This window comes from Ammospiza nelsoni, chromosome 13, assembly GCF_027579445.1.
Source record: "Ammospiza nelsoni isolate bAmmNel1 chromosome 13, bAmmNel1.pri, whole genome shotgun sequence".
Lineage (NCBI taxonomy): Eukaryota > Metazoa > Chordata > Aves > Passeriformes > Passerellidae > Ammospiza > Ammospiza nelsoni.
The window spans coordinates 12868937-12896084 of NC_080645.1; the positions used below are offsets into that span (position 1 = coordinate 12868937).

General features: G+C 37.2%; 1 protein-coding gene across 1 annotated transcript in view; it reads left to right on the forward strand.

The window, feature by feature from the left end:
* The window catches only part of SLC6A2 (solute carrier family 6 member 2), a 60104-nt gene extending 38011 nt beyond the window's left edge, over positions 1–22093 (forward strand). Inside the window, exons 7-14 of the mRNA XM_059481444.1 lie at positions 423–547; positions 1163–1275; positions 3808–3936; positions 6667–6766; positions 10135–10235; positions 12208–12375; positions 14089–14160; positions 15732–22093. Of these exons, the coding sequence (XP_059337427.1) occupies positions 423–547; positions 1163–1275; positions 3808–3936; positions 6667–6766; positions 10135–10235; positions 12208–12375; positions 14089–14160; positions 15732–15755 (832 nt within the window). The 3' untranslated portion in view covers positions 15756–22093. The remainder of the gene's footprint in view (positions 1–422; positions 548–1162; positions 1276–3807; positions 3937–6666; positions 6767–10134; positions 10236–12207; positions 12376–14088; positions 14161–15731) is intronic.
* The last annotated feature ends 5055 nt before the right edge of the window (positions 22094–27148 follow it).

Sequence of the window (27148 nt, forward strand, 5' to 3'; positions counted from 1 at the left end):
ACCATTAAGTGCAACAGTGAACACAGGATGAAATCTTATTGGTGCAGGAACAAAACGCAGAAAGATCCCAGCTTCCAGAAGTGCTTCTGTGCTTTGGGATTATATTTCTGATATTTTACATTGCACTCCAGTTTAGGAATGCACTTTAAATCAAGTCAGTTTTCAAGTGTTTTGCTGAATCACCACCATGGAAATTCAACCAGAATCACTCTGCACCCTTCTGAGAAATCCCAGCATTTAGATGTTTTGTCAACATTAAATTTTGAAATAAAAACAAACATTACTTTTCCAATGAAATATAAATTCAGAAAGCAGATATATTATAAATGCATTGTGAACTGAAGGATGGGGGAATACGTTAAAGAAAATCTCCATCTGGTTCTTAAAGTTTTTTCTCACTGAGCTGTTCTCTCCACGTTTAGGGATGCTTTGCTGACTAGCACCATCAACTGTGTCACAAGCTTCATCTCAGGATTTGCCATTTTCTCCATATTGGGCTACATGGCTCATGAGCACAAAGTTAAAATTGAGGATGTAGCTACTGAAGGTAGGAAGTTAATCCTATACTAATTTTGACCCTTCTGCCCCACCATTTCTCTGCAAATATGTTTATATTTGTTTCCAACAAGTGTGTGAAAATCTCATGGAAGTGAACAATTAACTTACTTGGAACTAGAACTCTGTTTGAATCCCTTGTTGAAATGTGAACTGTAAATGTTATTGCATCACCTCACCTCTACTGAATTCAGGTTCCCCAGAATCTTGCCCCAAAGGTTTTTTCCATTCAACAAACAGATTCTGGACAGAATCTTAAAAAGGTATTGCTGTTCAGTGCCCCACCTGACAACACATCCACACAATTCCTTCTCCACTACATAGCTGAAAAATAACTAGTAAGGGTGCAAATCCAACAAAATATTATTCAAAGTTGAAAATAATGGGATAGGGTTTTTTTTTTTTAATACCAAACCATAATGAGTAAATAAATAAAGCATTTTAGATATATTTTGTTATAATGCAAATCTTGTTTTAACAATACACAGACCATGACAAGGACTGAAATTAAAGTCAACTTAGTCATGATTTATCTTATTAAAATGAGCACTTTTGTGAAGATAAGAAACATAATAGTGACACCTCTTTTTCCCCTTTTCTATTCCAGGAGCTGGTTTAGTTTTCATCCTGTACCCAGAGGCAATTTCAACTCTTTCAGGATCTACATTTTGGGCTGTGGTGTTCTTCATCATGCTCCTTACACTTGGCATTGACAGTTCTGTGAGTATTTTCTCCTTCTATACTTGACATTGTTCTTTTCCTGTCATATTTTGTAACTAAAGAGGCATTTGCATTTAGCAGGAGATTACATTTCAAGTAAACATTCTGTACATTTCCCAAACCTGTTTGCACAGTCAGACAGCATAGCAATAACTATTACTCACTGTATTATAAAGACTCTCCATCATTAAGAGGTTTAGGAAAAGATTAAATCTTGGACAAGCCACTAAATATTTACTCCCTGCTACTTTTTTATGACTTTACAGAGAGGCTGTTCATCAACAGTTAGTACTATTTAAAGGTCCAACAACACTACTATGAACTATTACTGCTATGAGCCTGCAAAAAGGTTCTGGAGCCCTGCTTGCAAAACACAAATAAAACATTGAGTAGAGTGGTTTCTAGAAGCGATTATTTTATGTGCTGAAATCCATTAATCTGCTCTAGACAGACAATGCCTGAAGGTACTCCCTTTGTTTTTCTACAAGCCATGATGCAGAATTTCCTGTAAATTTAATCACAACTTAAAAATCATGCCAGAATATTTCCATAGTGGTTCCATTTTCCTATAATCTTACTGTAAAGTGTCTGGTCTATCAAGTGTATTTGCTCTTTGATGAGTTTTACAACATAATATTCAGGATCACAGAAACTTCATCCCAGAAAATATTCCAAGTCCCCAAATAACTTTTTGTACTGCTTTTTTCTAGCAAAAAGGTCTCAAGGCCTCCTGTTATATTTAGCTTAAAGGTTGATAAATTTATGCAGAACCAAATAGGGTCCTTAAGGAATAGTGAAGCATGGACAAACTTTCATCCTCTTTAGTAGAGTAGGGGTTTCTTACTATTCCAAAGCATAGAAGTCTCTTTTAAAGTCCAGAATGTACAAAGTTGATGCAGGAATTTCTTGCTGAAATGGTAAAAGACTGTTTCCATTGCTTACAACCTCAGGAAAATTCATTCCTTTTCAAAGGCAAGAAAGGGAAAGAATGAATTGACATGGAAAAGAGCAAAACTTAAAACAAATAAGGGGTTGCAGTAGGAAGCTTTGATAATCATTGGCAAATATCTGAATGAGATCTTGTGGAGTGAGGGCTAAGCTGTAAAGGTCAGATTCAGGACTAAATATTTCCAAAGTGTTTAGATTTTTGGATTCCAGCTGAGGTCAATGAAGTTTGTCTATATAGACTAAAATCTGCATCCTTAGACAAAAGTTTGAGGGAAGATTATATCTGGGATTGTAGTTTGACAATTTTTCAACTGTAAACAAATACAAAAATTGAAATTAAGGGTTTAGCACAATGAAAGGACATGAATAGGAAAAGGATGACAAATGAAAAGCAGGAAGAAGAAAATTTATGCTCAGAAGTGTCTAGATCCAAAATAGTTAACTTTGTAACAGCAGTAAATGTAGGGCAATGTAAAGAAACATAGAAGTGACTTTAGATTACAGAACATATTTTTCCTACAAATAGAGAAAAGGCTTTCTGCTGGAGCTAATTAAAACATAGTGAACTAGTGAACTGTGGCCAAGTTTAGTTCTTTCCTTCTAAAAAGGGAAGGATTTACTGGTTCAAGATTTGTATAATTTCCCAAAGAAAACTCAAGTTCTGCTGTACTTTTTATGGTGATAATTCTCTGTTACTGGTTTCAACCAGGAATATTTTAATCAAACTCTTATAGGGAAGAGACAGGCTGTGTCAGCACCTGCTAACCAGCTATTGTGTTGCACCAGGCACTTCAGGTCTTGCCTTGGTCTTTTAGCATCACAAAAAGCATAGAATTAAGCCTCTCCAAAATATTAAATAAATTTGTTTACTATGATAAAAGACTGAAATTTATTTTCCAAAGCTTTTTGTTGGAGTTTGGGGGCAGAACATTTTCATTAATGGAAAGAAATGAAAATTCATAACCACGTACATAATCCAGCAATTTAAATGAAAATTTGGAAAGTACCTTTCCTGTATTGCAAAACAATAACTAATGTTCCTCATTAACTTCTAGAAAGCAAAGTAAAATTCTTTCATGTTGTGAACAAAAAAATTACATCAAGCTTCCTTTGTAGTAATTCTTCCAAGTCTGTAAAGATTTTTGTCAAACTGGATTTTGTTAATCAATGGCTAATGTGAATCTTTGTTCAGTACAATTCCTTTAGGTGCTTTTCTTGCCTGTCTTTATTTAAGAACTATCTTAAGGAGCTTAGCTACTTAAAGCTAGCAGCTTTTCCCCCAGAGTATATTCAGATGTATATTATTTTCCCCTAAGTACTGTGTACTTGTTGTTCTTTTGAGTCAGCCAAGAGTCCTCAGAGGATGCAGCTATGGAGGCAACAACCTCCCCTCTTGCTGTCCAGTTCCCTGGCCCAGCCCTTTACCAGAAGAAAACAAATCCTCCTGTCACCAGTGACTTACAGCTGAAATATCAGGAACCATAGAGTGGTTGGGTATTCATTTCACAAACTGCTGTGCATTCTTCAGTCTGTATTTCCACAGCCAGCAGTGTTTAATCAGAGTTTTTGCCTTCCCCTTCTCAGATGGGTGGGATGGAGGCTGTCATCACTGGCCTGGCAGATGATTTCCACCTTCTGAAGCAGCACAGAAAGCTCTTCACCTTTGGTGTTTCTTTTGGCACTTTCCTACTTGCTCTTTTTTGCATTACCAATGTAAGTACAACAAAAGTTTCCATCAAAATGTTACCTAAAATGTCATTAACCTTGTTAGATGAAATATGGATAGGTTCAGATTACTATATTTTATTATTAATTTTAGTTCTTAACTTCTGTTCAGAGCATCACTTTTAATCTAACATATATGAAGTTTTTCTGGTTTTTGGCACAAGATAATTTCCTATCAGCCAAGCCTATAAGTCTTTGTCCCAAACAACTGTCTGTGGTACTGCTGGGTTTATTTGGTTCTGTGTGCTCTCTTTTGCATTTGTTTGGGATTTTTTTTGTTTGTTTTGGTGTTGGATTTTTTAGTCACATTAAATGGAATTGTATAGAGAGCTTATTTCTCTGTGAGGAACTAAGAATTTCAAGTGAACAGACCTGGCTGTTCTCTTCTTAAAGAAAGCAAAAGACACTTCTTATGGAAGGAGTGTAGAGCAATGACCTCCTCTCCCCACCTCGTTTCTCCATGTTCCTTCATGTACCTAGATCTTGACATCTTTTACTGTTAACACCACATAAAGCACAAAGAAAAATACAAGTTACTAAACATTCAAGATAAGTTATCATTACCATCAGACTGAATGTTTTGCCTCATCTGGCTTTTTATAACTAATTAAGGAATTAAATTAATGTGTTCTAGGCAGGAGATAATTCTCTTTTTTTTTTTTGACCATAAAAAAGACAGAGAGAGACCTATTAACAAAGATGCCAAAACTCTCAGAATACAACTGAAACTTTAAGAAACCATCATGAAAGCAGATGTGCTGAACCTCTCTCCATCCCTAGAAATGGTTTCCACATCTATTATTAAGACTACTGAAATGGCATAAGTTTAAAAATAACAAAGTTCTTTTTACATTAAAATAGCCCAATATTTTTGCTCCAGTTTCCTCAAACTGAAAAATATTTGAGACTCTAAAAATGTTTGAAATATCTCTCTTTTTAATACCATACTATTTCTATTGATACCTAATCACTGAACATGCTCCTGTTTATTCAAAGTTGCAGCTGCAATGAAATTTCATAAAGTACAATATCAGAAGAAATCCAGAGTTAAGAACCAGAACAGATGCTAGTGGGTGCAATTTCACTGCCTCCAAGTGAGCTAAAGCTATTCAAGATAATGACCTAAATCTAGCTTTTAAATAATGGCACCTGTTTAGGCTGAAGTTCAACCCTCCAGCTGGAATTCACAAACTGTCCAGAATAGTGCAAATGTATTGGTTCATGCAACTAAAGAACATTTCTGATGTGTAAAAAATAAAAAGGAAAACCCTTGTGAGAACATCACATGAGACTGTTTGATTTTGCCCCCTGAATTTTTAAGGCTTTATTTTCAAAATAAAGCTGTTTCTGAAACAAGCATTTTTCTTACAAAATCTTATTAGTAATTCACTTTAAGATTGATTGCAAATGCATTCATTTGGAGCAGGTGTAGAGCAAAAACAAGAGGTCAAACTCAAATGTCATTGAGGAAGCAACACTTTCTAACACAACAACCAAACTTCATTCCATTTCCAGACAAGTCCCCACAGAATTAAAAACCTACATGAGGCCTGAGTACTGCTCTCCCTATTTTTGTAAATATGCACAGCTGTTCCAGAAAAAAAAATTTAAAAAAATTAAAAGGCAACTGATTACAGAGACTAAAATCACCTACAGATTTAAATAATACAAGTGCTATTTATACCATTGGTGGTAAAAACACAGAAAATAATTCCTTTTTTCCTCCCTTTCTGAACAGGCATAAATCTGATTAAGTTTGGTTGAAAAAAGATATTTTAACAAAAATCTACTGCAACCATTTCAGTTGTTTATGTGTGACAACTCCTGACACACTTTATCCAGGTTCATTTTGATACAAATCTGCATCTCATGGTTTTCCATTCCTCTATAGCTAAAACTCAGTAAAATGAGTAGTAATTTACACATGTACACACAAACACAGCAAATAGTGAAATTGCAGCTAACAAAAAAAAAAAAAAATCAAACAATACTTCAGTAAATGCATTTCCAGCTCTCAGTCATGAACCACTGAAGAACAAAATTTGCTGTTGTGAGGGAAGACAGGGTTTGCTGTCTCCACTGCGCAAAGGTTGGCAAATACCACAGCCCAGAGACTGAACAGGGCGCAGCACTTCTCGCTGTGCTGGTGACAGAATTAACATCCTCTCCTGCCTCAGAGGAGCAGTGGGTGACAGATGCAGGCAGTCAGGGAAAAGGGAAACCAGACCAACACTGCAGACTCGCTGGCCTGCAGAGCAAATGGCCTTGGGAACAAAGTGACTGATAATGGCCTATGGAAACTCTTGGAGTGCTCCATTCCTGCCATTAATTAGGAAGTTCTTCATTAACTGCTGCAGACAGGCCCTGCCCTACAAACTGCTGCTCATTTCCCCAAACCTCCACTGAACAGGAGTGCCAAGAGAACTCATTCATCTAAGCTGAGGTTTCTGTTTCCCAGTGAGGGGAGGACCATAGGTGAAAAAAAGCCTCTTTAGATGAGTTGCAAGCCGATTCCACTATTTTGTCTGCAACTATAAGCCTGTGTCTGATCCATACTGAAATACCTGGGTTAAGATATGGATCCATCAGATCCATACTAAAACACTTGGGTTAAGATAATGCCTCAAGTAAAGCAGACTTCTGTTAAGTGGACACTAAACTCTGAGATGATTCTATTTGTAACTTCATGTCCTTGCATCTTTTAACTCCCCATTGCAGGGTGGAATTTATGTGCTCACACTTCTGGACACATTTGCAGCTGGGACTTCAATATTGTTTGCTGTCCTAATGGAGGCAATTGGAGTTTCTTGGTTTTATGGTAAGCTCCTCCTTCTGCATGTGCAAAAGCTTGTCTGAAATGCCAAGTGCTTATGATGGGCTTACACATCATTTTAAGGGAAAACAGCATAGCCTTGTACACATAAAACATGACAAGTCAGGTTTCATAGAGTGATTTCCTCCTGATTTATGAGCAGTGACAGGAATGCAGACATTCAGTGGGCCAAGCTTTGAGACCTGCATAAAGCCAAACAGCCTTGTGAAAGGGACTGTGATGGGATGGAAAAGTTACTCCTTTTGCCAGTATTTTATGACTCTTAGTATTGCTGATGACTTGCAGTAGCAGATTTAGACTTGGTACTTTGAAAACAAGTAGATTAGCCTAAATACAGGCTCACCTGTTTTCACTTTTCATTCGTCCCCCAGGGCCAATCTCAAGGACTCTCCACACAACACAAATAAAGGTGGTGTTTACAGAGTTATAATAATTCCTACATCCATCCCTTTTGTTGGTGACAATATTCTACTTCATTATAAAACACTAGCAGTTTATGTCATAGAATGGTATAAAATACCCAACACACTAGATACCAGAAAATATATTTCTAGTATTTGATACTAACTTAGACCACAAAAAGGGAGTAGTGATTTACTTTATCCCAAGTATGTCAAGTTTTAGGAGTATTTAGTTGACCTGTGACATAAGACTGGAATCACTCTATGCCAATCAGAGTGCAGTGATATGCTATAGCCACCTAAAAAACATGACCTCTTCTTTTCCTTCCTCATCTCCTCTTTATTCTCATGCTTTAGTTCCTGGCAGATCACAACCCTTTTCGCTATTACCAGGTTTCAATATCACAGCAGCCTGCAAGTCTTCTTCCCTTTAAGTCTGTATTGAATGACTTGCCCCGATTCCCTACAGGATTGTTTTTCCTCTGAAAGGACTCTTCATTTCTATTCAGACATAGTGTTTATAGCTAATGTAGGATTCAGAGGGTTCTTAGACATTTTGATTCTTGTTGCTATTTACCTCACTCAGTCACTTATTTATCCATCCATTCTGCCTAACCATGTTCTTCTAACCTAACAAACTTCATCTTGCAGTTAAAGAAATGTTGGAGAGGGAGTGAAGTGAAAGAATGGCATCCATGCATAAAGCTGTTCAATCTATTAAAGGAATAATTTCTAGTTTTAATGCACTAATTCTGTCCCCCAACATCAGCATGGAGCAAGCAGCACATAAGCTCTTGTCTCTCAAAATAATGGAGGCACTTTATTTCACAGACTTTAATCCCAGTAAAAGAGCTGAATGTGGATGAGTGACCACAGCTTAGCTTGGAAGTTGAGGCTTCTTCAGTTTTTAGGGGAAAGTTACTTTCTGGCACTATTAAAACAGGATTTACTGCACTTTACAGTAGCTAAGCTTTATAGGTGGTTCACAAACAAGGGAAAAGTTAGGAAAATTTTATTTTATACCCTCTGTCCTTATAATTTTTTTCCTTTCTTCCTGCATCTTCCCTATAATTGGGAAAACATCTATTCATTTTTCTTGAGCAGCTGACAGATGTTTCTACTGACACAGCATGACCTGTTGCTTTATAAAGAACTTATTACAGCCCCAGGTGCTATTTAAACTTATTAAATCTGGCATGATCTTGTCTGACTCCTTTTTCTGATAGACCCCTCTTGCCTTAATGACCCAGCTGAATATTAAGGCAGCCTAAAGGCAAGCATTGACATTTTGGCACAGACTAAAAACATGGAAATTTAGTTCAAATTATATCTATGACCATTTACTGTGAAGTTTCTTCTTGCAAAGGCCAACTGTGTATGTAAGAGAAGGGAGAGCTAGTTTGCTTTACTGTGCAGATGTTCCTTAGTTATGACTGCTCTGTTGTTACCAATTTTCCTCATGTGCATCCCTGATATCATCTCTCTAGTGAATATTCTATTTCTGGGTATTTAACAGCTCCTGATAATAAATTTTAAGTATCTCTGAAACCAAGCCCTACAGGTACTGTTATCTGTAGCTATGGCTGTGTTCTGCTTAAAGGTTGATTCTTAGGAAATTATTTGAAGACATGCAGTACTGAAAAAGCAAATTGTGGAAAAGGGCAGTCTGAGACCATGGCCCAGTCATCCCCCATTTTCAGCAGAAATTGAGCACCAAGTACTGTCTGAGCTCCAAGTGCATCTGTCTGGAAACATTTGAATAAAATTCTGATATACCTTTGTCTTTGACCTTCTCCACAATGATAAATCTCAGTCAGTGTTCATAGCAGTTAAAATTCAGTCACTTTAAAGTTCACAGAAAGCACTGCAAATAGAATCAGATTAAGTTTAAAGAGCATTTGCAGATCCTTCTTGGCTATTTCTCTTCACCTGGACATAATATTGGGGGCTGGAAATTGTTTTGAAACATTTACACTCAAATGTCCACACCCTGAAAATATTTTGCATCCTATTATGTACAATGGACTAATTCAAGCAGTCCCAATTATTTACATTAAATAAATTAGATAAATTGTGCTGAACTTATCTACAAAGAGAAATAATCTCTGGAAAACTATACCTGCTCTCTAATAAACAAATATCCATAGAAAAAAACCTGCATTTCTACTGTTTAACTAATGGGTTCATGATTATAAGTAAACTTTCTGAACACATTGAGCAAAATAAATTATAAACAAATAGTCTGACACAACAGAATGCACAGACCCACTGTCTCTAAGGCATTAAGTCAGATATTGTTCTCTTTTTACAGAAGGCAGAGAAGGATACTTTATTCCCCATTTTATATCAGTGTTAATCATCCCATTCTAATGTGGTGTAGTTTTGTACATATTTACAATAAACAGAAGAATTGCCCGAGTTTTCTGGAAAAGTCATAAATATGAAATTATATTTGTAATAAAGACCATTCTGTGATGTTCAATGAAACACTGAAAAGTAAGTATGTCTTAAGTGGAACAAAGAAATCTCCTTTGCTAAATTAAGAATCTTATGAATCTACCTCATTATCAGCAAGCAGTTTGTGTAAGGGTTTACATTTTCCTCCAGTGTACTCGTAATAACAGAGGAATTAGGTTACAGTAATCCATAACTATTTTAAAAATTGTATACTATTTACTACTTAAATTCTAAATATTTTTGAAATGCCTCTTTTCAGTGGTAATGCTGCTCTCTGCAACAAGCCTTAAGTGCTCACAGGCATTTAAGTCAGACACAGTGATGTCAAAGACACGCCCAGGCAATCAAAGGAGATTAATGTTGTTATTTCTTATGCCTTCTGATTTGGAAGTCATTCATGTCTGGTTTCTGAAAAAGATACTTTGGGTATGCCAGCATCTCATCAGTTTAGACTGAAGTCAGTCTCATGCTTGCATCTGCTGACATCCATTCTAGGAGTGGACAGGTTCAGTGAAGACATCCAACAAATGATGGGCTTCAAACCAGGCCTCTACTGGAGACTGTGCTGGAAGTTTGTTAGTCCTGCTTTTTTATTGGTAAGTGTTAATAATTATTCCATCATGAAAAGAATACCAGTGCATTGCTACTCAGGATACACAAATAGTTACCAAGAGCAAGATACCTATTGCTGTGCCAGACACTGTTGGGATGAAGAGGAGACAGTCCAATTTATTTATTTTTTCTCCTTGAAATTACATGCTGGGTATATTTTCTATACTACATTTCAGTTGTGGAAGAGAAACTAGTGGTGGTTGTGGTCTTCTTCTGTTCTTTCATTTTAGCATGATTTTAAGAAGGCAGCTTTCCTTAGGGAACACTTAGGCAGTGTCCTCCTTGTCCCTGCAGCACCTCTGCATATTAAACACAAACCATTCCCTTGGGAGAATAAGTTAGCCAGGGATAAGAGATTGTGTTAGCAAAAATGTATTTTTGATTGGAGGATACCAGGATACCCAATTTGTGAAATGACACCTTAAAAAATCATACAACTACACCTGTAATTAGCTGTGTGAAACACTGAAGAATTGTCTAAAATACACCTTGTAAGCTGCCTGTTGGAAAAAACAAGTGTTCCATTACATCAGGGAAAAAAATCCCAAAGTGTGAATTTGGTTGCTTTGTGTAAAGGTTAAATTCAGTACTAACCTCGAGTTTTATATTGGAATCGCTTCTGTGCATATTTGTAAATCAAAAGGTCAGGATAATAATACAGAAATTTTACCATTTTAGGATTTTAGGAGACAATTATTTGCATTAAAGCTTTGCAATCTTAAAACATTACTGGTATTGCAAATATGCACTGGGTAGGCTTTTAGAGCAAGTCCACATTTTTTTAAATATAAAAGCTATGACCCCAATTCATCCATAAGCACATACCAAGCCTGTATTAATTATCCTTTTAAACACAGTTCTATAAAGGAACTTTTATGGAACTGTATTCTGCAGAACTTCAAGCAGAATGGGAAAATGCTGGAGCAAGCATCCTTTGATTTTGCAGACAAGGAGACAGTTGAAAATTTACATTTTATCATGAATGTTATAACAATCTAGCTAAAGGTAGAGAGTCCACCAGTTTAACCTTCAGGTAGTTTAAGATGTCTTGGTGAAAGAGCCTCAATGCCTTCCAAGAAAAGCCAGAAAACATAAGGGTCAGAATAAACCTGTAGATAACATCTCTCAGCCATCACAATGCACATTTCTTTTTTTCCATCTGGAAGTTCTTGAAGCTCTTTCTCCATATTATCTGCAGCTACGAACAAAATCCCAAGAAAAATCACAAAAGAGAATTAGTATTTTTCTAACTAGATTCTGCACTATGATCTCCCTTTAACCCACACTATCCTGGCATAGTCTTTGAAACTCTAAGCTCAAAATATTTTAATTGTAATTGAAATATAGAGCAGAACATTCAGCCCCAAAGAACCAAATCAAGAATATCTGCACGTTATAGAACCCACATGGATTTAACAGGACAGAAATAGGGTGGTGTACCACTCTTTCCTTCTTGCATCTAGCACAGGATGGACAGAGAAGCATAATAAAAAAAAGGCAACCAGGCCATAAGGCTGCTCTACCTTTCCTCAGTACATATATCATGCTGAAAAATAGGTACAAAGCTCTTAAAGGAAGTCTAATATTCCTGGGAAACCAAGAAAGTAAAAAACAATAGATCCTGCAGTTTTTTCTTGACAACAGAATCACTCGTCTACATCTGAAATACTCATTTAAATGAGGCAGTAGTGGACAGTCACCTGATCTTCCCATCAAAATTTCAAATAATCTGCATCCACAGTAGCTGAAATGAACTGTTAATACTAATAAACATCAAGAACTTCAACAGTTTAAGCAGTAAGAGGCACAAAGTAAACAGGCTGAAGGTAAATCATAAAGCTGGTTTGAAATAAACTAAATAAACTTTAGGGTGGCTGCCTAATAGGAGACCTGGAATCACTTCCAGTAAGGGTCTTAATCTTAAAACTGTGGTTCATTTTATACTTTCTTCTCCAGTTTGTGGTGATAGTCAGCATAATAAATTTCAAGCCCCTGACCTATGATGACTACACCTTCCCTCTGTGGGCAAACCGCATTGGCTGGGGCATAGCCTTGTCCTCCATGATCCTCGTGCCTGCCTACATCATCTACAAGTTCATGAACGTGCGTGGGACCTTTAAAGAAGTGAGTGCAACACTAATCAAATGTCATGAAATGTTGCTGGGAAATTAAATGGCTGGGTCTAAGTTGGCAGTTTATTTCTCTCCCAAAACTTATTACTTATGAGTGACCTTTTGAATCCATCTGTCAGGTGGATCAGTGGTTTGAGGTAGGATTACTGCATTCTGTTTGAGTCTCTAGACAGAAATTAGCTTTCCAGACAGCACCATAATAATTGTGGAAAATTATTTTTATGAATGTAATTGATCCAGTTAATGAGATTAGATTTTTGTTTATCAACAAAGAATGGACAAATTATGCTATCTTCACATTCAGCTATGAGATCTGGTCTTCAAACTGTTCTGTACATTTCTTTATCAGTTCAAAATGGCATATGATTAAGGCTCACTAACCATATCATTTTTACCATCATATTAACTTTACCTTCACTGTCTATATATCCTCACTATTATCTGTAATCTTAAAACCTCTAACAGTGCTCAGAAGGCTCCTCACCATTATCTAGCACCAGGTTTTTTCCCCATCACATCATGATTTTATAACCTTGGATAGACCCACTGACTTACACTTAAGCTCTACTGCTCTCCTTTCCTACAGCTACACTTACACAATGGTGTAGCAAGATTTTGATGCTCTTAGGCAAGTCACTGAACCAACAACACACACAGAATTAAGCAGAAAACAGGATCTCATCTTTTACATCCCCTCACACTGACCTAGCCAACCCAAAAGAACAAAGGTCCTGTTTATGAAACATTACATTCACCTCAGGTAGTGTTCACCTCAGAAAGGTGCCCCAAAGATGGAATTCCTCAGTTGCTCTGTTTTCATCAGCTCTAATACCTCAATGTTGTGCACAATTTCTAGATCTCATTTCCAGCAATTCTATATGCCCTTTGTTTTGTTCTATCCTAGGGAGGGCTACAAACACATTTTTCTAGGAGGATTTAGGTCTCAAAGAATAATTTATACTGGCCCATCAGGCTTTTGCCCTCTTGCTCAATTTGACTGACAGGAGGATGCAGAAGCCTCTGGCCAAAATCACATTCTCTCATTCACGTGTACTGTTAGTGAGTTCTGGTTTGTCAGTGCTCCTGCAAGGAGCAGCTCCCCACTTTGCCCACAAGCACTATGGCAAAAGGATAACACATGACATCCAGGCCACTAGCTCCAATATGGTGTCCCAAATTGAGGCTCTTTAAGGGATAGGGAAAGACATGAACCTAATCTAATGGGAACTCCTTAAGTTGGTTGAAAGTTCTGAATAAACCAAAATCTATGTGTGATCTCAAAGGGCTCAGCACAGGGTAGACAAGGGGGATGAGCTGGGAAATCCCAGTCCCTCCTTCCTCCCTCACCCTGGGACTGGCCAAACCTCTTACAGCACTAACAGAAAAGCATGAATTTAGGGGAACAAAGGCCTGTGATACCAACTTGTTCCTGATATTCTTTTCTATATGCACTCACTAAATAGTTGGACTTAGTATTTGCATAAACTTTCTACTGTTGCTTCTTATATTAAAGGCTAACACCCAAGAGCTTATAACAGGCTTATTCTCTCAGTGACTGAGCAAAGGCACATGATGCAGTGATATTAAAGATTTAAGTTACCATTTTAAATAAAGTTCATGCTACTTCCCCACTATAGATTGGGGATTACATACATAATCCTGTTTCATATGGCTGACTTTTTCCTCTTCTTCCTGCCTGGTTTAGAGACTGGCTTACTGCATCACACCTGAAAATGAGCACCAACTCGTGGCCCAAGGAAATGTCAGGCAGTTTAAGGTTAGTACACCTTTCACATGCTTCTTTCTCCTGATTCCAACCCTTTCCTGTCTTTAGCAGCAACTACAGTTTTGCACAAATCTTCCCATGCTGGATGCCTTCGCAGGTCTGTAGCTCTTTATTTCTCTCAGCATGACAAGACACAGGGGGCTCAGTACCACATGCATCAACCCTTTTGGAAAGCTTTTGGGGCCTTCCTTCTTTGCCTAAGGAGACCCCTCAATTTTACACATCACTTGAATCTGGCATTTTAAGGCTGCGTTCAAATACAGTGAAATGCCACCAATAAAAAAAAGGTATTTCCAAACTGTCACGTGCATTTGAAGAGGTCATGGCCTGTCGCTCAGTTACTGCACAGCAAGCTGAAATCACATTTCTGAAACAGCAATTATGTCCCACAAAACATAATAAACAGTAAAAAATATCCAGTGTCAGAGCTTACCTATGTCATAAAATGATGCACCAGGTTACATGGAATTGGCTTTCCCCACAGGACTAGAGTTGATTGAAAACACTGCTGGAGACTTCATAAGCCATGAAAAATATGCTATAGGTTTCCAAATACTGCTTTCCTTTTAGCAAATAAAATGAGCTTATTGCAATAAACTCCTTTATGTAGAAGATTAAAAGGATGCAAATGTGAAGCCTGTTACACTCATCAGCATTCATGCTGGACCACTTTCTCTCTTCAAAGTTGAAAGCAACTGGAATTATGCACACCTCCACAAAATGTGACCCAGATTTTATAGTGGTGGTTTGTATGTTGATACTGAAAAAATAAATCTGGCTTTTGCTTATTTTGAAAGATATTGTTTGAAGTAAATTTTGGCTTTTAAAGGAAATAATCTGTGTAGATTTATGGGACACAGAATGAAAGCACAAATAGGCTTCCTGTTTCATGACCACAATTTATTTGATGCGGCCAAGAATATAAAATAGCACAACACCTCTTCCTGCCTTCTCTTTCTTCTGTTTCTGCCCTCAGTTGTCAGATGATTTACTGTTCCTGCTGTTACTCAATGTTTCCAGGGGCACGTGTTCCTGTGTGAAAGGGTTATAAACAGCCACGCCACAGTGCTGGTCTTCTGAACACAAATCTATGACCAAATGGTGGCAAATTAATTTCACATAAATTAGTAAAGGCTGCCCTCAGAAGTAAACCGCCAAGGTTACCTCAAACCATGCTAAATATGAGAGCATTTTAATTTGCTGCCATCTTCAATGAACAGGCAGGAATGGCTTTGTTAGTGCTAAAGCAGATTAAGTGATTTAATCACAATATTTAGGGTTGTAAATAAAACACTGCCTACTGTAACCAAACAAATACAAATATTCTATTCTCATATATGTCTGGCAGTTCTGAACTTTAAAACTTAATCGAGATGTGACTAAGCAGCCTTGACATTAGCGCATTTCTCACTGGGGACTGCATAGAAACTTAGTTACAGAGTGGAAATCTATCCATTATTTTGAAACTTCTTTGTAACCCTAGATTTGTCAAAAAATGTATCAGTCAGCATCATCATTCGAATCAATGATGTAATTTAACAACCACTTCTGTTTCCTTGCAGCTCCAACACTGGCTAACAATATGACAACCAACAGACCAAGGAAAAAGCCTACTTTCAACTAAACTGAGAATACAGAAAAGTCAAGTTCAAAGCTCCCTCACTTATGCTTGGACCAGGCTGGCCCAGAGCTTATCTACTGACTCTGTGAGGGAAGACATCTGCTCTCTGTTGTCAATGCCTCCCTTCTATTACTTGGCTTCAAATGATCTTTAAAGACTCCATTTAAGTTTCCTTGCATCCTTTGGTGCCATAAGATCCCTACATGACCAAAACTTGTGAGTTTTGCTATAGGCAGAAGTGGAGGAGGGGGGAGCAGAGGAAAAGAACAATCAGCATAAGTGCTTTTTTATTGTGAAGAAGTGAATTAAACTTTTCTGACAATAATAACTTCTTCAGATAATCATGCCACAACCTATTTAAAGGAACAACACCTAAGCAGTCTACATCTAAGGAAAGAGAACACCTCAGTTATGACAAAAAGAGCAATTTTAACAATGTCCTCATGTCACTAGCTTTCTTGCCATACTGTCCTTTGGGATGTGAGTTTGCATCCTTCTGAAAGTGCTTCATTTTCAGTGGTTTGTTATTTGTTCCTTCTCTTGGTGAAGAACACTGTCTTTGCTGTACATGTCCATGCCATTTTTTGACCAGTTTGATTGCACTGAAGCTAAAGAGCAGCAGGAAGAGAATTCCTGTCACAATTACCAGTGCAGAACACAGCTTAATATCAGTGTACTTCATGAAAGAAATATTCCCTTATATCAACAATTGGAATGGCTTTATCATATGATCCACATTCTGCAGACTTTTCCAGCTAAGCATGGAAGTTACATCCAAAGAGACAGACTTTCATCTTTTTGCTGTATTTTGTTCCAAATAAAGAATGTAAAATACATGAGGGATAATTTAAAATTATAGAATTACCAAGTGGCACAAAAAAAACCAATCTGGTTTTATTCCCCTGCTGTGAAAATATTATAATTTAACCAGGATTTACCCACCAAGACGTAGTAAGATTTTTAACTACTTTAAAAGTATGTTTAGTTCTCTAAACCTATTCCAGCTCTGTTCTCTAGTAGTATTATGCAAAGTAGAAGACACAGAACAAACTCTGCATTTGGGTGCTGTTCTTATTCTGTGGTCACTTGTCACTGTAGTACCTTTCAAGTGATCACTACATTCAGTAGCTTTGAGTTAGTTCTTGTGATTATTTATCACTGGGTCTACATTAATTTGCAGAGGCAGTAGCTTCTCTGCTGGATCCAACCCAGAGTTACCTCTGGACATTACCTCTGATTTTTTTTTGTCTCTATACATTTAGTTGAGCTTGTCTTCTAAATATATGTAGTGCTTCCTCTTTTTTTAAAAAAAAAAAGACTTTTAAATACATGGGCTTTTTTATTTATAAAACATTTTTTGTTGAGTTGTTTTCTGATTTAAAATAGCCAAGTTCTAAAGTGCCAAGTGCTTTTGGGCTTTTTCCATTTAACATTGATTTCTGTTCAAAATAATGAAAGGGAAATTTCTCTTCTTATTCATTCTCTTCCTCCAACATATTCAATACTTCAGAATGAATCAAGTGTTGTTCTTCTCTTGAAGAGTCTCTGACAAACAGTTGTATTTAAATAGGGATTTAAACCCAAAGAATACTTTCTTCTAATTATAAAGGAAGTCTTATTTTCTGGCCCAGCTGATGGCCAATAGCTGCTTTAACCCTGTTATTAAATATATTTCAATAACAAAGGAATTCCAAATGTCGCAGTTCTAATGCTGTTATTACACAAGAGGCTAAATAGTGAAAATATGTTGAAGGCTTCAAAAAAGTAATCCCACCAACTTCTCAGTTAATCTCATTTTTATTGTTTGCCAAACTTCATGAGAATCCATTGTTTTAAAGCCTATTTTTCAACAATTCAGCTGCTTCAGTCACTGTCTTGGCATGGCTCAAAAGCTTCTCAGCATAGATGTAATTATCAAGTTTAGAAACTTGTAGGGGCTGTTTAACATGGAGCTTTAATAGGTTGTCACTTTACAGATTGTTTGGTTGGTTCATGGTTGGAAATGCTAAAAACCTCCACCAATGTTCAGTTGTGACACAGTCCATCAGCACCATCCCATGCAGGAAAAGTTACATTTCCTCACCACTCTTCTCTGACATAGGAGAAAAGCTACCAAACAAGGGAATAAATCAGCTTTAGCCAGTGTGTTTGGGTTTGATTGTGTTTTTAGTACTGACTTCCAAGGCAACTACCTACTGCATTATTTTTATTTCTGTTACTGTAGAACTTCTTGGGTTTAATGTAGTATTTATAGCTCAGGACTACATTGCACTATTGCCACCTTTTTCTGATGTTTTCTAGGTAAAGAACTTGCAATCTATACAGAAGACAAAAGTCTTACCAAAGTAAGTAGGGATCTTACTATCAAAAATAACCTGAATTGAAAAGACAATACACAGTCCATGATTGCATAGGTGGACTTTAAATTCAAGATGTTGCCCAAAGAGTCTCCCCTCAAATAATGACTTCTGTCCTAGAGACAAATGTCTTCAATTCTCCACAGACTAAGATGATGAACTACCTCATGCCTCTTGGATGATGAATGATGCCATTAGACACAAACTAGCATCTACACAAATGACAAATACTTCTGCAGAGACCAGGTTATGTTCATTTCCTCCACTCAGTGATATGGCACAGACAGTCCAATAAGAAGCCATAGCATGGGCACCCACCTCCTCTCACCCACCTGCTTTGGGTCCCCAAGTACATTTTCAATATGGAAAACATGAAATGCCACAAAGCTACTCATCTCCCTTCAGTTAAAACACTTGTAGTCAAAAAACAAGACCAAAGCCTCCAGTCATATCTTTAGCATTCATGTCACTTCACTGCAAGTTTTCCCATAACTCTGTTGACTTTCCAGCTCACAGCTCACTCTTTCCCTCAGCTGCACCTGTTTCAAGAGCAGACCCTCTCTGGGGAATGCCACTGTCCCAGATGTCCCCATGGAATTGGGTTTATATTCTGGCCGAGCAGGCAGCCCAATTTCAAAGAAATTCTTTGGTACAAGTTGCAGAATCATCTGCTTGCTCATTATGTTGGCTGTTTGGGTAACAAGCCTGTGGGGAGAATTCAGTGAAGCAGTTAAAGAGCTCATTTGACAGTTCTAGAAAACATTTCCTCAAAAGCCTTTTCTTAAGCTGATAAAGGAAGCAGCTGTCATATATCAGTATCTCTCTTCTCACCTTTCTTTTGACCAGTGAAAGAGACCTGCCTGTGATCCACAATGTTTCATCAATCCTTAGTTAGCACCAAGCAAAGAGACCCTCCATTCTCTCTTTGTACCCTTCCCTGCCATCATTCAGCCAGGTAATTCTTCACATCCTTGGAACTATTCTAAAGCTGCATTACTAAAACTTCACAGATTTAAATTTCTGGAAGAAACAGTGAGCCTTTCAAGGCAATAGTCCAAAAAGCCCTAATACTATTTATTATTGGGCCCCTGTTTGAACAATATCTTGTTTATTAGTCCCTCTTCTGTTCAGTCATGACCTGAGACACACACCCTGGCAACACTTGAAAGACATTTTACCATACTGAGGGATTCTGCAGGATATCCAGGATCAAACACGATATTTTAAATTCAGAATGCAGGAGAATTACTTGGCTGTTACTGCTGTGCATGTTCCCTGACTGCACGTGCAATGTGTGTGTATGGACTTTTCCCAGAGGAAGTTTCCTGTACTTGGTCATTTCTTCTCAGCAAAATACCATTTCAGTGTTATTATTTAAAAGGGGCAAGCCCTAACACTTTGTATATGCATTTACTTCTCATGCTATTGTTTTGACATGAATTAAGTTTACTTTGTACTGTTAGGCTCTAGGAGGCCACAAAATTATTTTGCTGTTAATGTCTCTTTTGCAGTTCTTTCAATTCATACAGCATTAATTAGCAGATATTTGCTTTTATGGGAGTAGATAGCTTTCATTCATATCCTTGACTGCTTCACTAAATTTCATGAGGAACTGGCAAATGTTTAAGAACTTCTTTCCTAAGAACAAAATTAAAACTGTAGTTCAACAATTTCAAAAGAGGTGAGACTTAATATTTTATTTGCAGTACCATGTTAAAACATTTTAAAATGAGCCTGAAGGACCCAGACATTAGAAAGCCATTACAGTTCAACAAATGACAATACATAGCCCTTCCTGCAGAAATTGTGTGAACTCTGAGCCTCTTGGAGGAGTAAACCAGGACCTCTTTGTTCTAATACACTTCATCTTGTCAATACTAGGAATACTTGTGGTCCACAAATCACCTCATGTAAGAACCCAATTTTCTTAATGTGAAGGCAAACATGATGTTTCAGATTAGACCCCTGAACCACTTGGGAGACTTTCTCAGCTACCTTCCTCTGACTTCTATCCACATTCCTGTTGGTGATTGTGAGCTTACCTAGCTAATCAGTGGAAAGTGATTAATTTGTACAGTGGTACTGGTCAAGTTTAGACCAAATTTAGGTGCATCTAAATTCATCCGAGACTACTGAGAGCTACATGGGCAATAAAAACAATCAGTAAAAACATAACAGGGTAATAGAGTCACTTTTAAGTTCAGCATCTGATTGGTTTCCACCACCATTAAAAAGCAAAGTGTTAGCCAGACTGCAGTCACTGTGTGGCTGAGGAGCAGGAGCAGCCAAGGAACTGAAGGCGCCAGAAGAAAACATAAATGACACAGATGTGATTGTGCTCAGTGAAATTGTGCTCTTAGAAGGACATGGAGGTCTCTAGGTCTGAGTGGCTGGGAAGAGCAGAGGATAAATGGAGAGGTTTAACCCTTGTGTACATTAACCATGACTGCATTAATTCCCATAAGAGCAGGGGGCCTTTCCTGCCCAAGCACTCACACCCAGACTGAGTCACCTGTGTGCTTTGCTTTCCTCCTTTAAGGTATTTCTTTAGCTGCTGTAATAAACATGAGTTGCCTAATTTCATTAAAAGGAAACAGAATAAATTCAGTGAATTAAGAGAATTACTAAGCCTTAAGCTGGTTTTCTTTTGAAGGTGTCATGTTGTTTCTTGGTCACTGCCAAGAGGCATTAAGCTTGAAGGTGACCTGCATTGGTAATTTACCTTGCACTCTCTGTGAACCTTTCTGCAAGACTTAGCTCTCCTTTGCTATGGGCAATATCAGTTATAAAGAGAGAACCTCCAAACAATACATTTTGAAACTAAATCCTAATAGGTCTAATGAAGATTTGCCTTACAAATAAAAGCTTTACAGTGAGCATTTACTTGGTTTACACCAGTGTTTTACTTAATTTTTAATGCCTTTTTATAGCAGTGACTAGAATTTAACTTAGATAAGGGTACCTCTGTATAGGAAATATTTTAATATTTTTACCAGTTTTTTTAATTTTCATAGAATATATGTATATTGTAAGGCGAGAAATTCAACTTTGCTGTAACAAGGTTATCACACAAGACCTATCTCTTCAATATAAGATTTTGTAGTCATCCAGTCTAGTTCAATAATACGTTGGCCTTTGATTATAAATGTAAAAATGTGATACAGGAGAATAGAACATTACCTACAGCTAATGCACATTGTAGCACAATATTCTCCATTGCTGCCTTAATCTCATGGAATGAAGTCATGTGTTTTTAATTTATATTCTAAAAGAAAACCAAAAAATCCAGAGTATCTTTTGGCTGCCATTTTGTGTTGTTAGATGACTTAACATTGAACCAAATGTGTTAGTGTCCAGTAGACCTACTTCCAAAGCAAGAGAACACTTTGTAGTTTTCAGGAATAAGTCTTCATAGGAGCTCAAAACTTGCCACTAGTAAAAAATACTCCCCAAAGTGCCCCAGTGACCAAAAGTGTCCAAACACAGCCACCATGATTCCATGCCTGATTCCATTAATTGTGCAATCTGCAGGTGAATTTTGCCCTTTTTTTTTAAAGTCTTTGGTTATCTGGGGGAAATGGCATTTCAAATTTCTTTCATTAATTTATGGTTTTTTGAAAGGGAGACATCTACATGCCCATGTGTATAATTAGAAACAACTACATTTCTTATAAATATGGATATGGATGTGTGTGATGTGTGCTGGTTAACTATACTTAAAATGCTGATAAAGATGGTGAATGTAAAGTATTTGTCCTCATACCTCTGTCTTTCTGTGATCAGTGTAAATAAGAACTGTTTTAAGCTGTGCATTAATGTAACAGATTATCCCAATATTGTGTATAAAATTATTTAAATAAAATCTGACAAATATGCACATAAAGAATATAAAGAAAAGGATTATGTACCAAGAACTTACTTCTGTCAATTAAAAGCTGAAATGAAATTTTTGGCTTTTGTCAATACTATTTGAGTTAAAATGTTGCAGGGGCAGGTGGTCCTTGGCTTGGCAGACAGCTGAAAACAAAATCCCAAAAGCTGGAAACCTACACAGCTCAACCTTCAGGAGATTGTTCACATCCTGTCAGTGTCCAGTGGATGCAGTGGGCAGATTAACTTCTACATTTGAACTCCCTTCAGCAAAACAATTACAGTGATGCAACAAAGATTTCACAATCACATATTGAAAGGAAATAATCAAGACCTTCTAGAAACATGAATCAAGATGCACAGATAGCCAAATTCTCCAAGGTTACATTGTTCTCCTTTTTATAAGATATTCCTTCTGCCTTGTTAATCTTGCCATAAGTAATAATAGCAATAAGCACATTATTCTTAATTTACAGAACAGCCAGGAAAAGGTGACCCTTAACCCAATCTAAATGAAGAATAGTTAATTACTTTAACTTTTTTTAACTAGAACTAAAACCACTTTCTTCTATTTCCACATCAATTTCTTACATTTCCACACCAATAATGAATAGCATTATTTCCAAAGATACATTTTATTAGACTGCCTCACTTGTCTCCATACAAATTTTATACTTGGAACTTACAGAACTTTCTTTAAGCAGAACTCAATATTAAATTTCTCTACTGCATTCAAGTAAGAAGTGCATGGTTTAGACTATTTTAATACATCTGAAAGACTGAATAACAAAATTATCACATGTCAATTTCTAATAATGCGAAACAGTCAAACCCACAAATTAGTAATAAAACAATTAAAAGTTGAATAATTTCAAGATAGAAATTTCTGTGAAACACTGAATCTGTTCTACCATTCAACAACCTGTTTACAAAATTTTCATTTTACCACTACTCTTCATTCTCCCATCAACTGCTTTAACCAAGCTTTAGTCATTGGCAAGTCTTTAGGACTCATTAATTCGGCATTAACAGATTATCATGGAAGTAAAACTAGATAGAAATTACTTAAAATAACAAAACCATTCTGTTGTCCTGCAAGTATTATTGAAAGCAAGTTTTCTATCTATTTTTGGATACTGATGTTATTTCTTCTGTTAGCTCCTTAATTTACTCTAAAAGCAGGAATTGAGGTTGCGCCATATTTCAACACCCAAAGCAGAAGAGGCAGATGAGGGACTGGATGCTACCAGTAGATCCAACAACTGTGTCAGCATCCCTGATTCTTCAGCATCTGAGACTTGTACAAATAAACATGAAATTTCAATTTGCTTTCTTACCTAAACTAATATTTATAACCTAAGATGACTTAAAATGCAGAAGCACAACAAAAACTATCTTTGAAAAGAAAACTGAAGGTTTGGAGAAGTCAGAAAATATCTGGTTCTTTTTTCATTATAAGACAACAACAATGCTGCCAAAACCCTGAAATATTACATTCTCGTACAAGCAAAGACAAGAGAAAAATTATATGATGTGTTTAAAAGTAGTAACTGAAGTAACAAGGAGCTCTAAGAGTTCCACAAGAAACCAGTGTAAAAAACTAAGAGTGAACTGCTAGAATTGAAAGAGATCCAGCAATGTCTACTTGCATAATCCACCAATGTGTAGTTCCAGCAATAAATCAAAAGCAATTCCTAGAGAACAGAAAGGCCCTGTCTTTCCTCAGCTGTAAAAACAGTGATAATATTAAAACTTCATGAAGATTAGCAAAGCATCTGGGACAGGCCAGGGCAATGGCATTATACAAGCCATATATTAGATCCTTTCACTCCTACAATTATTAAAACTCTTTAAACAGCTTCTCCCCTTCCTGTGGTTTGCAAAAAGAATTAAAATAAGTCAATTTTCTTCCCAGATATCTACAAAGTGTGTGTGGAAACAGTTGCACACTTTCATGAAAGCTGTTCCATGTTACATAAATCCACATTGGACCAAACTGGAAAGTTCAACATCTTGGTTTCTCCTTATGCACACAAGCAGACTCAAAGCTCAGCCACCCATTAATTATTTTCTGCAGGGTCATGTTAAAATCAAATTGTGAAATTTACTGTCATTTCAAGCAAAAAATGTGTGATCAAACCATAGATTTCTCTTCCAGCAAAGATTTAGTTCTCAACTTACACAGAGAGAAATCAACTTTAACCAAAATATGACACTGCATACATTTTCAGAAGGCACCAGTGTCAGGGGTTTATTACTTTTAGTTACTGAGACTCAGGAAAAAAAAAAAAAAACATAATTTAAGAAACATTTTAAAGTGAAAATCCATTTTTTAATTTCCATTCTCTCTGCCAAAGCCAGAAAACAATCAAGCAAGGAATACTGCTGGTCAATATTGTTTTTCTAAATCCCTGATCACAAATTTCCAAAGACAGACTTGGGAAACACTTGAAGTTCAAGTTGTCTCAACTAATTGACACACAGTATGATCTCTGATAAATTCATGAGATTAATGTTCAGAATTGTGTGTTCAGTTCTATCAAAAAGAAGCATTTGCTTCTCACAAATGTCAACGTGAATGTTATTGTGTCCAGATAAATTTCTGCAAGCAGCACTTTGCAAAAATATTAACCAATGTGAGCATGACACCAACAGAACAAACTTTTCAAGTGGTTTCACTCATTACCTTTTAACAAAACCTTCACAAACCACCATAGAAAAAAAATAAAGCACATGTAGGTAAAAAAATGTAAAAAAAAAAAGTTGTAATTTCTGGCAGAGAAAAATTCTACCACCTTTCAAAGAAGAGATGCTTGGTGCCTCATTCAGTGGAGCTCATGAAAGCAAATCTTGAAAGAAATTAGATGTTTTGACATCGACCATGACCAGAAATTATCACAGTTGCAGCTATTCAGTTGCAAAATTGAAAGTATCATAATCAATATTCCATTTTTTACCCATTTCTTTAGCTGGAAAAAGTGTAAAAATTTATAGACAGGAAACATTCTGCTGACTCAGAATGACTCTGGTGGAAAGGGAGCTGTGTTCATGTGCAATTTCCTCTCCCTCACTTGCTGCCCATTTCTTCTTGCCTTCTAGCTTGGCCCCACTGAGCAGAGCCTGCTCCAGGCTCTGACACCTCCTGCAGGTGACAGACCTTGAGGATGTCCCCCTCAGTCACCTCCTGAGACAGCCAAGGCCAATTCCTCCCTCCCCAAGGGAAGTTTATCCTAAATCACAATTTAAGGTAAATACAGGTGATTTGCTGGGAACCAAATGCACATTTATCTAAACTGTTTCCTGACTTCTTTCCAGAACACACATTAAAGGAACCACAGACCAGAATTTTGAGCCTGAGGTGAAACAGACACTGACTGCCAGATAATAGATCTTGTCCCGGCTTTAGTTCCTAGAACTGATTTATTTCTCTGCCACCTACTGTCCCTATTAGAATTCTGGTCCTGAGTTGAACAACATTCAGCCTTCCATGTTCTGAGTCACTGACAGCTTCCCTTAAGCTTCTGCTTTCAAACTTCAGATTTAACTAAGCCTGATTGGAAAGAGTATATTGAGTGAACTTTATGGTCCATCTTGAATTCTTCCATCATGTCGCTTTCACCATCAGTAATGACAAATCTGAAGGGGATAAGGCATTGTAGGGCTGTGTGGTGAACAGCAGAGACACCAGGAGTTCACAAAGCAAAGGAGAGCCCTCTAAAGGAGCTCTCAGCATTAGTGCAGCAGTGCCATGGCCCACATGGGCTGGCATCAGCCCTGCCAGGTGACTCCAGTGCTGTCCCCAAGCTGCTCTGCTCCACTTGGCAGGTTCCTGCCTTGCCTCAGGTTGGCCACCTACACAGCCTGGGCATGGCTTTCCTGCTCCTCTTTGCTCAAAACAACTCAAGTCAGCTAAGGCTTTGAAACCATCTGCTGCTCATTTGGTGTAGGCCAGGTAATAGAAATACAGGAGTTGTACAAGAAATAGGAAACAATCCTATAAAGAAGAGAATTAAGTTTTCCATAAAACATTCTATACTCTAAGAGTATATAGTTAAGTGTCTGCAGCTGAAGACTGAATTTTTAATGTTAGAAAGAGCTGATTTTACATTATTTATTTTGTAAATACTACATTTTGCTTCCTGTTTTGCTGGGCTTCAATGGCCCCACTTCTATTAGGATAGCAAATAAGGCTGAGAATTAACTGTGTAAGAACTTTGATTTCCCATTTTTAGAAAAGAATAAACCAGCTTTCACTTTATGGTTGTCTCATCCAAAACAATGGCAAGAAAAGCTTTGGTGCTGGTTGAGTGCCACTGCAACCACCCAGAAAGGACAGAAGCCCATATCAGCCTTGCTTCTGGTTTGAAATACTTAGGCAGCCTAGTAATTTCAATACCTATTTTTAAATTACTATTTTGCTCTTTTGATATCTCTTAAGTATGTTGCATTTACCTACTGAACTGACCCTGAAACCCCTGAACTATTTCATTAACTTGGTTCTTAAATCTGTTTTATTCAAAAATTAAACCTGAAACATTATTCTCCCTGCCAGGCATATAGAATATTCTTTGTTATTCAAGAACAAAATGACCTGTTTTCTACTCGTCTGATTTGATGTTTTTGTCCTTGTAATATGCCAGTTCAGTAGTTCACATTTTCCATTGGCTTTTCAATGCTTTCTGAAGCCAAAACGACATTACCCTTTAAGTACACAGGGCTGCTGTCATCAAGAAAGAAGCAGCACAGAAAAGTCACTGTACACAAAGCTAAGATACAATTAAGCAACTAAAAAGAGGAAAAATAAATGATCAACCATTTCTGCTCCCATTCACCCTGTCCATGCAGAGCCCACCTGGAGGTACATCAGCTCTGACACTCCTCACAGTACAAATGAAGGCAGCAGGCAAGTTCAGGTCAGGCTTCCTGCTGTGGGTTGTTCTTTTATTTGGGTTTTTTAGTGGGGGTTGATTCAGACACAAGAGTCCCTGTATGACAAAACTACAAAGACAAGGCGCCTCACCACCTCTTAGAGATGTTTTGATGTAAGTAATAGCCCTTGAAAGAACCTTTTAGGCACCATGCAGGACCTGACCTAAAGAATTCAGAGACATTTCACTTTCCTGTACTCTAA